The 14189-nt window shown below is 38.9% G+C and overlaps 1 protein-coding gene across 4 annotated transcripts in view; it reads right to left on the bottom strand.

The window, feature by feature from the left end:
• Positions 1–8914: 8914 nt before the first annotated feature.
• Positions 8915–14189, bottom strand: part of LOC143710998 (MIF4G domain-containing protein B) — a 1123636-nt gene continuing 1118361 nt past the window's right edge. For 3 of the 4 annotated variants that reach the window (XM_077202297.1, XM_077202296.1, XM_077202295.1), the window contains 5 exons: positions 12869–12951; positions 12654–12763; positions 12350–12505; positions 12133–12225; positions 8915–10325 (listed from right to left, as the gene is read on the bottom strand). In XM_077202297.1, the coding sequence (XP_077058412.1) occupies positions 10098–10325; positions 12133–12225; positions 12350–12505; positions 12654–12763; positions 12869–12950 (669 nt within the window). In that variant the 5' untranslated portion in view covers position 12951 and the 3' untranslated portion in view covers positions 8915–10097. Of the gene's footprint in view, positions 10326–12132; positions 12226–12349; positions 12506–12653; positions 12764–12868; positions 12952–13722; positions 13899–14189 lie in introns of those variants that run through there. The other variant, XM_077202294.1, reaches the window with a different exon arrangement.

The raw sequence follows: 14189 nt of genomic DNA, 5'->3' as shown, positions 1-14189 counted from the left end.
GGGTCCCAGAAGAAGACCTCAATAAAGCTCCAGCATGGTACATCCCACACCATGGGGTGTATCATCCCCAAAAGCCTGGGAAGATACGTGTTGTCTTCGATTGTTCGGCGAGATTTCAAGAGACATCCTTAAATGACCATCTCCTGACCGGTCCAGAGCTGACAAACACCTTGGTGGGAGTTCTGTGTCGTTTCCGGAAAGGTCCAGTGGCAATCATGTGCGACATAGAACGCATGTTCCACCAGTTCCACGTTAAAGCAGAAGACCAAGATTACTTAAGATTCCTGTGGTGGGAGAATGGAAATCTTGAAGCCAAACCATTCATCTATCGGATGAAGGTCCACTTGTTTGGTGCGGCTTCATCACCTGGCTGCGCTAACTATGGACTCAAGCACCTTGCAGCCGAAGGACAAGGACACTTCAGTGAAGCCACCATCAAGTTCATTCAGAAGAACTTCTATGTTGATGACGGCTTGTCAAGCTTAGCGTCTGAAAGCCAAGCTATCCAGTTAGTAAAGGAGGCAAGAGAGCTCTGCAACACAGGCAAACTCCGGCTGCACAAGTTCATTTCCAACAGCAAGAAAGTCCTAGCTACAATCCCCAAAGAAGAGTGTGCTAAAGCCGCCCAAGACCTGGACATGGCCCTGGGAGAACTACACGTGGAAAGAGCACTTGGCATACAGTGGTGCGTGGCTTCTGACGAGTTCCAGTTCAGAGTGATTGTGAAAGAAAATCCACTTACCCGAAGAGGAGTCTTGTCCACTGTCGCTTCAGTATACGATCCACTCGGATTTGTGGCACCATTCATCCTGGTGGGAAAACAGATCCTGCAGCAGATGTGTCGTGACAAGCTCAGTTGGGATGACATCTTACCTGATAATCTTCGACCCCTGTGGGAGTTTTGGCTCCAAGATCTGCGAAATCTGGCTGGTGTTAAGATTCAGAGATCCTACATTCCATCAAACTTTAAGGTTCAGAGCTATGAGCTCCATCATTTCTCTGATGCCAGCGTGTCAGGTTATGGCGAGTGTTCGTACCTCAGAGCAGTCAGTGCATCAAGTGAAGTCCACTGCTCTTTGGTAATGGGGAAGTCAAGAGTAGCCCCTACTAAGGTTACCACCATACCAAGACTTGAGCTGTCAGCAGCAGTCGTAGCTGTCCGCACCAGTGACATGCTCAAAAGGGAACTGGAGATAGATTGCATACAAGAATTCTTCTGGACCGATTCAAAGGTTGTCCTCGGATACATCAGTAACGAGGCCAGGAGATTTCATGTGTTCGTGGCAAACCATGTGGAACGCATCAAGCAAAGTACGGAGTCTGCGCAATGGAGGTATGTGGCTTCTGAAGAGAATCCAGCAGATCATGCCTCAAGAGGTCTTGCAGCAGAACAACTTGTAGCTTCTAACTGGTTCACGGGTCCAGACTTTCTTTGGCAGAAAGAGCTGCCCAGCGAAGTAGTCAAGGTGGGAGAGATTGCAAGTAGTGATCCAGAGATCAAGAAGGCCCAGGCTCATGACACCCAGGCAAAGGAAATAAGGTCACTGTTAGATCGTCTACAAAAGTTCTCTGACTGGTCAAGAATGGTGAAAGCTATAGCCAGACTAAAGCGGCGTGCAAAGGAAGCGAAAGGCCTCAAGACAAGGTCCTGGGAAACCACCAGTTTAGAGGAAAGGAGAGACGCAGAGCTCAGCATAATCAAGATGGTCCAACAAGCAACCCTCTCTCAAGAAATACAAGGCATCCAGTGTCATAAGAACACACAAATCAAAGACAAGGCCAACAAATTACACAAGCTAGGTCCATTCCTGGATGACCAAGGTATCCTCAGAGTGGGAGGCCGCTTAACTCATGGTGCTCTTCATCCACATGTGAAGCATCCAGCTGTTCTCCCTAGAGACAGTCACGTGTCAGCATTACTCGTCAAGCACTATCACGAGAGAGTGCACCATCAAGGACGGGGAATGACCATAAATGAGATCCGATCCAATGGTATATGGATCCTGGGATGCAGCAGTGCAGTGTCATCCCATATTTACAAATGCACAACGTGCAGGAAGTTCAGAAGATGCACAGAACGACAAAGGATGGCAAATCTCCCGGAAGATCGAATGGAAACAACCCCTCCATTTACTTACTGCGGGATGGACTGCTTCGGGCCATTCTACATCAAGGAAGGAAGAAAAGAGTTAAAGCGTTATGGACTGTTACTTACCTGCATGTGTTCCAGAGCAATGCATATTGAAATGCTCGACGACTTGACCACAGATGCCTTCATTAACGCTCTGCGTTCATGCATTGCTATTCGTGGAACAGTACGGCAAATAAGATGTAATCAAGGTACAAACTTTGTCGGCGCCAGACGTGAGTTCATTGAAGCATTAAAGGAGATGGATCAAGAGGAACTCAAAGAACTGAGATGTGAGTTCATCATGAACACCCCAGCTTCAAGTCATATGGGTGGCGTCTGGGAAAGACAAATTCGCACTATCAGAAGTGTCTTGACGTCCATTCTAGAACAGTCAGCCAGACAACTTGACTGCTCCTCACTACGGACGTTCTTATATGAAGTCATGGCTGTTGTAAATAGCAGACCTCTGACCACTGATCATCTGAACGATCCATCCTGTCCAGAGCCCTTGACACCAAACCACATCCTGACCATGAAATCCACGATCATCTCTCCACCTCCTGGAAAGTTCGTCAGGGAAGATCTGTATCTCCGCAAGAGATGGCGCAGAGTTCAACTCTTAGCCAACAACTTTTGGACACGGTGGAAAAAAGAATACCTCCTCAATCTCCAACACAGACAGAAGTGGACCAAAGACTGCAGAAATGCTAAGCTCAATGATATTGTCGTTTTGCAAGATGATGCTACACCACGAAACCAGTGGAAGTTAGCAAAGGTTATTGAAGTGTACCCAGGAAAGGACGGAAGAGTGAGAAGACTCAAGTTGCTTATCGGCGATTCAACTCTGGATGGAAGAGGAAAGCGCATCTCTAAACCTGTTCATTTGGAGAGGCCCATCCATAAGACAGTTACATTGTTGGAAGCAGACTGAAGACTCCAGCATCCTCTAGTCACTCTTTCTATCAGTTCTTAAGTTGAGCCATAAGTAAATAGTTAGTACTTTGAAATTAATATTATGTGCAGTTTATATGCAGTATGTGTGTCTCTTTAAGCTGTTCTGAGAAATCACTTGTGATTTGGTGGGAGTGTAACTGCCTCACAGTTTTAGTTGGGTTTGTTACTGTTTTTTGGTTCCTACCTGAAAAATAATAGATCGTAGAAGCGGAACTAATTAGCGCCAATTTTGTGTCCGCACGTAACTAATAGGAAAAAACACCTGAAGTGTAGAGCTAAAACATAGCATCGCAAGAGCTCTCCGAGATAAGTAAATATTAAGAATATAAAGATATCTAAATGTATATTATCCGAGTAAAAGAAGACAAGGAAAAAGACTTTGAGATTTAGCCCCTCTTAAGTAGAAAGCAGCCTACGAGGTATGTTTCTTTTGTATCCAGTTTTCTGTGATATATTTCATGTGCATAGCTTGTGTTAACTAGTGTGTAACTATAACGGCACAAACTGTATTCAAGACATACATACATGCATTGTATTTATATTTTCCTTTTATTTTTTCTCTCTTTCAACCCAGTTCTCACGGGTTGATATGATATGTTGTAGAAATAAAACCCCGTTTTTAACCAAGACCTCGTGCTTCGTGTTGACTACTGGAGGGAGCTACAGGGTATGTCTACATTAATCCGGATACATTTAAAAACGCTTTTTTCATTTGAAAACACTCTCCGCCCACACTCACGTTTTCAAGTGTTTTCCAAAAGTCTCTCATTCACACTGAAACGTCAGAAAACACTAAATTGCGTAAACAATTGCGTAACAATGATAATAATTGCGTAAACAATGCGTAAACCCTTATAAAAGCTCACTGAGATGTACAGACAGGACAAGGCATAAGACAAATATCACGCAATTCTTCTGGCAGGATAATTTTAGCAAATTTTTAGCAAAATATATCTCACCATTCACTGATGCGTCCCGGTCGCACTCAGTCTGCAAATCTTAAGTTTCAAAATTTTTAGTTTTCGTGAATAAAACGCCGCCTCAGTGTGGACGGAAGGCCAAAATGGAGAGAAAATTTGCATTTTCATACAAAAACGTATTAGTGTGGACAAGGCATTATTGTCAGGTCTGTTCTAGGTTTTGTTTAAAGTCTTGTTTTCATACAAAGCTCTGTCATGAAACTTTTGGAGGGACTGGATGGAGTCACATGTCACATGGATGACATCCTCATATATGGGAGGACTCCTGAGGAACATGACATCAGACTCAATGCAGCATTAATGAAGCTCCAGAGTGCTGGCCTAACGCTTAACAAAAAGAAGTGCAAATTTACAAAAGCAGAAGTCAAGTTCATAGAACACAAGATGTCCTCAGCTGGACTACTGCCTGACCCAGACAAACTGGTTCAAGGTACACAGATTTCTTGGAATGATGAACCAATTGGGGAAGTTTATTCCAGATCTGGCAGAAAAAACTAAGCCCTTGCAGGACCTCGTCTAACAGAGAAGCCTAGAGTCCTGGGATGCACCACAGTAGGAGTCATTCGCATTGCTGAAAAAAGAGCTCATCACAACACCAACTTTAGCACTCTTCGATCCAAGCAAGGAAACCAAAGTCCCAGCAGATTCATCGTCCCTTGGTCCGGACTTCTGAGCACAAAACATCTGGATGACTTACCACCAAAGCTGCAAAGGTTCAGAATGAGACTTATGAGATATTCCTATGAGATTTGCCATGTTCCAGGGAAACAGTTCACAACTGAAGACACACTATCAAGGATTGCCCTATACATGAGCGGTCTAACGGTTGCTGACTCAACTGAAGACATGGAAGACACAAATATATATCTCGCCGAAATAGAGAAAAGCTTCCCTGCTTTATAGAGCTGCATGGACAACTTTCAACAGGAGTTAAAAAAAGACCCTGTATGCCACCAGTTCCATGAGCATGGATGGCCGCAAACGGTGTGGGCCAACAACAGACTCAGACCTTTCTGTTTGGAGATAGACATGATTTCCATCCTTGACTGACTCACATGGGACAAGGTTGATGCCTCTGCTTCACTCCAAATTTCAGTTCTTCTTCAAATTCATCAGGCACACCAAGGAATTGAAATATGTCACCAAAGGGCAAGACAGTTCAACTCTCCTTCAGTGGATAAGCGTGTTAGTGTATTGTTCCAAGTATGTATTAATATCCCGATCTACTCTGTGACAGTGCGCATATTTCTCATTCAAACGCACATCACCCAAAACAGGGCATATCAAAATCTGTGACGAAGCAGGCGAGAGCCAATGAGAGTTTGAAACCGCTGCCGTAAAATGTGTTGTAAAACTTTTTCATTTTTGAATTTGTAACAAGCACAGGATTTGATGTTTACGGCTGTTGAGAATGGAGACAAAGATCATTGAATAAAGGCTTGAATTTGGGTCTTCCTCACAATTGTAATGATTCTAAAGATGTGGATTATGGCACACCAATAAAATGAATGACTTTTGTGATTTTATGTTGCGTTTTTGGCATATTTTATGGTTCTATTGTCAGTCACCGACTCACTACATAGGACTGTACTGAGAAAACCCATTTTGTGTTCTACAGCAAACAAAAATGATAAATAACGGTTACAGAAATGTTCATTTTAAGGGTTTAAAGTGTATTATTGCTTAACATTATGTAATCCTTCTAAACGAGTTTGCAGCAGTAGTCACAGAGCGGAGCAAAATGTTTCATAATTAGATGAGTAAACTGCATTTAATAGGCTAAATGTGACTGAAAACAATGTCATTGATATGACAATTGAATACAAAAGAATCAAATTATTAATGCCACAATATTTGTGCACATTTGTACATCGTAAAGTTGTTCATATGTAAATAATTTATGTTTATAGTCCATCAATACGTCAGTATTCTACTTCTCAGTGTCTTTGCAAACAAGTAATTGTATGTGGGATAGAAACACACTTTGTCAATACACAATCATTTATATAGCCTAAAGAATATCGTTTTGATGGCTATTGTAGCGAGAGGGTTTGACCCCGGTGTTTAAGAACCGTGTCTCCATGAAGAAGCAACAGCGCAAACATTAAAATCACTAGTCGACCTCACTATTGACTAGTTGATACTGTAGGCCTACATCCCTTTACTATCCCCACTTAGACATACAATAATCACACTTCATAACAGGTGCATGTTTGGCCTCGCATTTTAGCTTAGCAAAGATAAATGGTCACAGTGTACAATAATTAAACTATTTCTGCTGCTCAAAATAAATGAACCCCTGTGTCATTCCTTACTACAACCTGTCCACGTGCTGTACGCACGCACGCACGCACACACACACACACACACACACACACACACACACACACAGTAATGAATGCTTCCTTGGGTACACACAGATTCCTCCATTCTGTCTCTGACATGACAAACACAACATCATGATGAAACCCATAACTCTAAAATAAGGATAACAAAAACTAAGTGTCATGAAGGGAATTCATACAGAATCCAAAAGTTCCAAAGTCAGTTTACAGTAAAAACAGTTTTTCCACTCTAAATTAGAAGATTGTGTTATTTGTTCATTTAACAGTATTTGACATTAAAATTACATGCAGATAAGGAACTCCCGCACACTATCGTAACTTGCAATTTAAAATGAATGTTTATTAACACACAACGTTTGTTAAACCTCCTGATGAAGGTCGTGTGACCGAAACGTTGTGTGTTAATAAACATTCATTTTCAATTGCAAGTTACGATAGTGTGCGGGAGTTCCTTATCTGCTAAAACGACTAACTTGTTTGGTCCTATTATCCGACGCACCTATCACCTGCAGGTGTGCGATGGAGTTTGTTCACTACAATAAAAATTACATAAAATGTCACCCGTTAAAATCATTTACAGTTTTACACTGTAAAAAATGGATGTAAAAAAAAAAGAAGAAAAAAGCCAAATTCTGACAGAAACATACTGTTTTTCATTAAAACTGTGTGTGGAAAACAATGCATTCATGGCAATATTTGTAAAGTAGCCAGCCTACTGCAATATACTGTTAATTAAAAGCGCTCAGTGTTTATTTGAGTACACACTCAGAGACTGTTTCTGAAATTGCCCCATTCACTATTCCCTACATTAGTTTACAGTCCACTGGACAGAGTGAATTAAAACAAGTGAGAGAAACCTGACACTCGAGTTATAAGTGATGAACACCCGCTGTTAATACTGAAATAAAGCGATACAACAAGAACAGAAAAAGAGATGAGAAGAGCAGAAACACAACAAATTCAAAAAGAGGAGGATTAAACCACATCACAAACAGCATTAGCTTCACTTAGCTATTACTAACCAGATTTACTTTATTGAGAATTAACAGAGGTTTAGATGTTGATGTTTTATTGAAAATAATGGTTTGCTGTAAATGTAGCCAATATCAACTTAACACAGTTTCTCTTGCCATAATATTCTTATAAACACAGCCAGCCAGAGAAAAACTAACATTAAAAAGTCAAGAGCCCGACTATTGAGTAGACGAGCCCACAGTCTGCGCTGCTGTATTTGTTGCTTTGAGGAAAAAAAAGATTTACCACTATCAATGTTTCATATTTTCAACTCTGGTATCAAGATCCTTATCATTCTCATAATAACAGGTCCGACTGAGTACAGTGTCACATCACATGTTGTCATCTTTTATTTACGGTAATTAAGACACGGCTTGAGTGCAGCATAAAACCGTAAATCGAGTGACGTGCCTTTACACATGCTTAAACTTGCGTATTTCTCCCGAGTTAAACGTTGGAAACATTTGGGATAACGTCCAATAAATCAACAAATCAACATTGTTCTAGTGGTTTTGGATTTAAATCCAACAATCTTCATATTGTGCCTTTAAGCAGAGGATATGATTTTTTAATTTTTTTATTCCATAATAATAAAGCTTAAAAGACAGTTTTCCAGACGGTTTTTGACTTCTTTTTTTCGCCTTGTTTTCTAAATAAGCCTAAACTCTTTTGCTTTGAGGACTAGTATTTTTCAGTACTGTTAATTTTTTAATCTTGCCAGAGTAATAATACATGAAACATGGACATTTAAAGTGAAGGCACATGAAGATAAAGCCAAATGGCACAACATTCTTCATAGATCTGCTTACCCTTTAGGCCAAATGGAAAGGATCCAAACTTACTTTGAAGGAAGTTTTCTTCAAACATCTTCATTACTAGAGGTGAAGAGCCATTCAAAGACATTTTTGAGGTAACTGGGAATGTATTGAATGTAAAGAATATGACTGAAACAGTTCTTCTTAGTTTGAGAGTATGAACATTTTCAGCAGTCATGTTGTAGACTCACATTGCATATGAACAAGAACACTCAAGAGTTATTTGCATATTGCACCTTACATTTTAAAGCTCTGTACTTCCTCTTAAACCAAGACAGCCTAAATGAAAGTCATGTCATACTGTATTTCTATTTCAAACCATAAAAAAAACAGTCAGTTATTACGACTTTTAATTCGAGAATATTACAATTCGATTACTAAAGCTATGTCTACGCATTGAAGAAAGTGTTTTTAAAATCCAAGTTACCAGAGGATGTAGAAATGTTCTGTTTTAAAAGAACAAATCATGTGTGACTATTCTCAATATAGTTACAGGGATCAATTAAAATATTCTGACAGTGGACAGACTGAGCATTGGTGTCAACTGTCCATTTACGCCATCTGGTGTTGATTTCATAAATTATTATTGCCAATCTTTTAGTAATTTTTACATACATTTGTCTTCATCAGATGGAAATATTGCAAAATAGGAAAATAATATTGCAACTGTGCACATTTATACAAACTTACTTCAAAACTTTATTCCTTCATCCAGCACCTGTTTAAGTTCTGTCAGATATACATCCGTTCTTCTTTTCATAATATACAATTATTATCCCTTAAGGAAACATTGTATTTAAATGCTGTGGCTCTTGTAAACTGTTTTTGGTGTATTATAAATGTTATATCACTGAATTAAATTACGATCTATTACAGAACATAAATATATAGTTATATAAAGTAATAATGCACTATACAATAAAAATAGCTTTTCTTTCTACTGAGGTGAATATGATTCTTTAGTAATAATTGGTTAGAAAAAAAAAATCAAACATCTACAATTAAATATATTGATGTTAAAACCATCTAAAATGAATAAAAAGGTCACCTCTAATGTTACGATTATAGCCCTTTGTGTTTAACTTTCACACACAAAATAATTAAATTAATAAATCATGACTGTAAAAAGATCAAATGGAGATTGTTTGAACTCCGTTCACTTTCAAACTCATTAACCAAACAAATGTTTAAAGATCTGTGACTAATGATCAGTAAATGTACCATATTTGTAGGGGGAAACAAAATTCACTTTGCATATAACAAATTTGTTTCCAGAAACTGGAATTGGAGGAATGTTGCTTAACCTTGAACGAACTGCATTATTGCACGTTTATAGTTTGCCCAAGGGCATGCTGGGACATTAACATATCTCTGTAACATTAACACATGAACTACATTTTGCAGGAAGGTCGTGTTGTCTGGCTCCTTCATATCAGGATTTAAAGTCAACATGAAAAATCAAATCTGATTTCAGTAATTTGACATTTACAAGAAAAGCAGGATATTCAACTAGAAAAAACAAAACAAAAAAACAGTGAAAGCGTTTGAAAGGTTTTTTGGAGCATTTAATAATACGGATAACTAACACAAGGAGGAATGTGTATTAGGAAAGTAAATAAGATCAATTTTGAATTCATGTTGACTTTAAAAATGATCGTCAAAAGACCAAAACTCCCCTAACCAAGTGAAAACACCAGCAAAACCCAGAACTGCGTCTAACTTCCACCAGTCTTCAATCCTCAAACCTACTGAGTCACCCGGCCCTCATCAAAGGTCATTATAAAAATAAAACCTCCAGTCCTGGTTCCTTTCGAATGCTATTTCTTCTTGTGTTTCTCTGTCCCGACAGGTGGAGGCGTCAGTCCGCGGCTTCGCTGTAGTAATATTTCTGCGCCGTGTCGCTGAGAGTCCAGCCTCCCGCGCGAAACTCCAGGATCTCCAGCAGGAGCAGGCGACCCATGGAGCTCAGGTCCTCCTGCAGGAGAAACCCGTCCCGCAGAAGATTGAACAGCTCGTCCATCAGCGGCGTGTTCATCTTCTCCAGCTGATCTCCAATACGATGCAGCTGCAACACCAGACAGTCCACCTGAGAGAGAGAGAGAGAGAGAGAGAGAGAGAGAGAGAGAGAGAGAGAGAGAGAGAGAGAGAGAGAGAGAGAGAGAGAGAGAGAGAGAGAGAGAGAGAGAGAGAGAGAGAGAGAGAGAGAGAGAGAGAGAGAGAGAGAGAGAGAGAGAGAGCTTGGACTTGATGATAACCCAATGCACAGGATAATGGTGAAAGAAGAATTAAAATATTCATGATTCTGAAGCTGAAAATACTGAATTATTTTAGACGAATATGCTTTCACTCCGTCACTGACTAGAGAAATTTAAAATAATAACTTCTGTAGACGTATGACAGAAATAAAGTTGCACTGGTAACAGAAGACAGTTGGCATTATCAGGACCCACAAATATTCTCCCATTGCATTATTATACATTACTATATATAATGTTGAATATAGTTTAATGTAGTACTGACACCAAAACTCTGTAAACACATTTTTTCTCACACAGTAATTGGGTAAACTATACACAATACATATTGCTGCATTTTTGTATTGCGATATGTTGTGACACTATATATTGTTACACCCCTATTAAATAATATGGATATTAAAAGAAAAACATCAGTGTGTACTAGCCAGTGAATAGAAACCTAAGATCCACAAGAGCTGAAGTGTATGAGGAAACTGATCAAGTAATACTTGTTGAAAGAACAATATATCAGCCAAGCACAACAGTCACGACTTTAGGAAACAATTTACTGAATTAATATGCCTTAAAAAAATGAAATGTTTTGATATACAGTAACAGCATATGCTTAAATTCACAAAAATTCCTACATAAAATAAATTGTGCCTATGCATGAATTTTTTTTACAAAACTAATAGTGAATTTTATTTAATTTGCGAATACAAAAAAAAAAGTTTTGATAATTGAATTTAGGTATTTTAGGTAACTGAACTATGATGTTCATATGGTGTATTGTGTTTTCAAGTGTTAGTCACTTTGGATAAAAGCGTCTGCTAAATGATTAAATGCAAATGATAAATTAAACCAGGCATAGTAAAGTTTTTCAGCAACTAGCCACCTCTTGATACAGTCAAACCAAATCTTATTCAGACACCAGATATTATGTTTGATATTTTTTTACTAGTGGGTGCAGGACACTATAGTTCATTTATGTAAGTGAGGATAGCAAAATTGACATATTATACTGAAAATTCTTCATACAGTGGCTACCAGTAAAATCTATGTAATTTTGGGACCAAATTTTTTTCAGATACTTTGACCTGACCATGTTTTGCTGAAGTGTTTTTTTCTTTAATTGCTAATGTGAACTTGTTACAGCACAGACTGAACAAAATGAAGCTTTGCTTGGTAATTGGTTGAGCTAAATTGGTATTATGTAATTGTGTGGTTAAATTTAACAGCTGACATATATTCAACCTAATTCATCTGTGAGACAGTACACTGGACAAAACCAGTTAAATATCCACTGATTTGATAACTCTGAATTTTTGTCATATTTTCATTACTATTTCCTAAAAATGGGATAAAACTGTGATAATGTGAGAAACGTTGAAGGTGTCTGAGTAAATTTTGGTTTGACTATTTCAGCCGAACAAATTTTACAAACGGTTGCGTTGGCATAATGTTTGTAAAGTGTGTCCACACTGCTGACCTGTTTATCTGTCGCAGATTATCCATGTTGTGTTCATGAAATAGACACTGACACGGTCAAAGCGTGTCATCAAAGAAGAGCTAATTAAACGTCACTATTGATGATTATGATTTTTTTTTTGCAATTTCCTTTGAATATCTTGGGTTGTAATAATGTAGAAGATTCACCTCCTCCTCATTCTTCAAGGAGTCCGATTGAGCCAGTCTGAACAAACAGTCATAGACAGGAGGCACCAGGGCCATCATGTGCATGTTGTTCACCTGTACGCGACAGAATAAAGTAAAAACACATTAAGCACTTCATCAACTTATACATTAAATAATAGTTACCTTCATAATTCTTACTCTGTGAATTTCAGCATTAAAACGGAAGGCAGCTGTTCACCTTGAGGTAGTCGAAGATGTTGCAGATGAAGGACACGAGGCAAACCCACTCCTGAGTGGATCTCTTCCGCGTGTCTTCCCTGGCTTTAAACTCCTGCTGGAGGCGGTTCAACAGGCTACGCCGAAACACACTCCCGTTGCTCTGTTTGGCCTCGGCCTGAATCGAGCGAGGCAACTGCTTACAAGTCAGTCCTAACAAACTACAAGCTAAAGGTTTACTTTTTCACGCATTGAAGACAATGCAACATGCACACTGATAGGCACGCTGTATTAAAGTTTACACGTGGTGCATTGCATTGGTTTACCTGCACAATGGTGTAACAGATGCGTCCCGCCTCTCTGCTGAAGATCTGGTCCTTCAGAGACTGATCCACTATTACACTGGACACTTTCTCCAGGTCAACTGAACCTGGGTCTGACCAGTAAAAAATAAAAAATAAAAAAAGCCTTTGATTTAACAACATTTGAGCCGGACAGTAAAACAGGTCATGCTAAACCGAGGCAGATCAGACATAACGACCTTTCAAAGCCGTTTTGAGGAGTTTCTGAGTCTCCAAATCGAACGACTGGATCTTGTAATCTTCTTTAGATGAGTTCTCCATTCTGACAGGATGAAAGAGTCAATCAATGGATTTGGTTATCAGTTGATAATGTTTATATTTAATTCTAGTTATGGGTTTAAATACATAGTGACCTGTAGTTGCCAGACACATGCATTTGCTGGCTTAGAAGTGGGTTTTGTTGAATGTGAAACTAATATGAAGTGATTTTATGAGAAACACACTGTTTAAAATATGTGCAATGGAACTCAAACCAATGGCACATTATTGTCCTATTGTCATTGTGCTGTGGTGAACAGATCAAGTGTGAAATATGTGGCGTCATCAGTCTGACTTTGAAAGGGCATCAGGGCAGCTCGTGTGTTAATGGGATAAAGGGATTAGGACAACCGGGCAAACACCATCGGCTTCACACTTTCAACAGGTACACAACAACTTCATGATAAACTGCTGATCCAAATAACCAGAGGTTAAGTCAATTGCAACTGTAACTTTACTTCCATGTGGTAACGTTATCGAAATCTTTAGTGAAAGAGGATTAGTGAAGAAATACTTTACGGTTTTGTTTAGATATCTAGATACGACCATATGAACGTCTAAACCACTCAGAAGTAATAAAAACTGCCCAATAAGACAGAAAAAACATAGTTTAAAAAAACAACAGACACTCGCGAGCATTCATTCAACACTATTCAAACCAGCGTGACATGCGGATAATCAAATTGTAAACAACACTAGTAATACACATTTTCATATTAAAAATGTGGTTTTGGGAAGGTGTGTTGCATGTTCATACGCACACAAAAAAACTTACTTTAAAAACTTGAGAAGAAAACACGTAAATGTTTTCACATTTCTCAGCCCTCGATTCTCCTGAGTCCTGCGGCCAGTCTCTCTGTCCCGTAAACGAATCTACCAACCAGCTGTGTATACTTCTGAATATTAATTACGTATCGTGACGTTGCCTCGGTTGACCAAACTGATTGGCTGAAGTGGTACTTTAATATTTATTACGAGGTCTGCCCCTTTGGAGGCGTTTGTGCAGCCATAATTCAGATATATGCTCAAAAATATATTTATTAAAACGAAAATATTTCGAATGAAGCATATATTTATTATAGGCTATATTCTGTTATGCAATGTGCATAATGTAAAACAGGATAATTTCCTTAAATTAACCTTAAAATAGTTAAACGTTTTCAGAATGGTATTACTAGCTCATTATTATTGTTGTTATATATTTTTGTTTGTGTTTTAGCTTTCTGACTGCTATTTATGCTT

Source organism: Siphateles boraxobius, unplaced genomic scaffold (genome assembly GCF_051911475.1).
Source record: "Siphateles boraxobius isolate OS27281-9 unplaced genomic scaffold, OSU_SipBor_1 49, whole genome shotgun sequence".
Lineage (NCBI taxonomy): Eukaryota > Metazoa > Chordata > Actinopteri > Cypriniformes > Leuciscidae > Siphateles > Siphateles boraxobius.
Note: the sequence above shows the minus strand (reverse complement) of the source record. Positions and strands in the feature narration are given on the sequence as shown.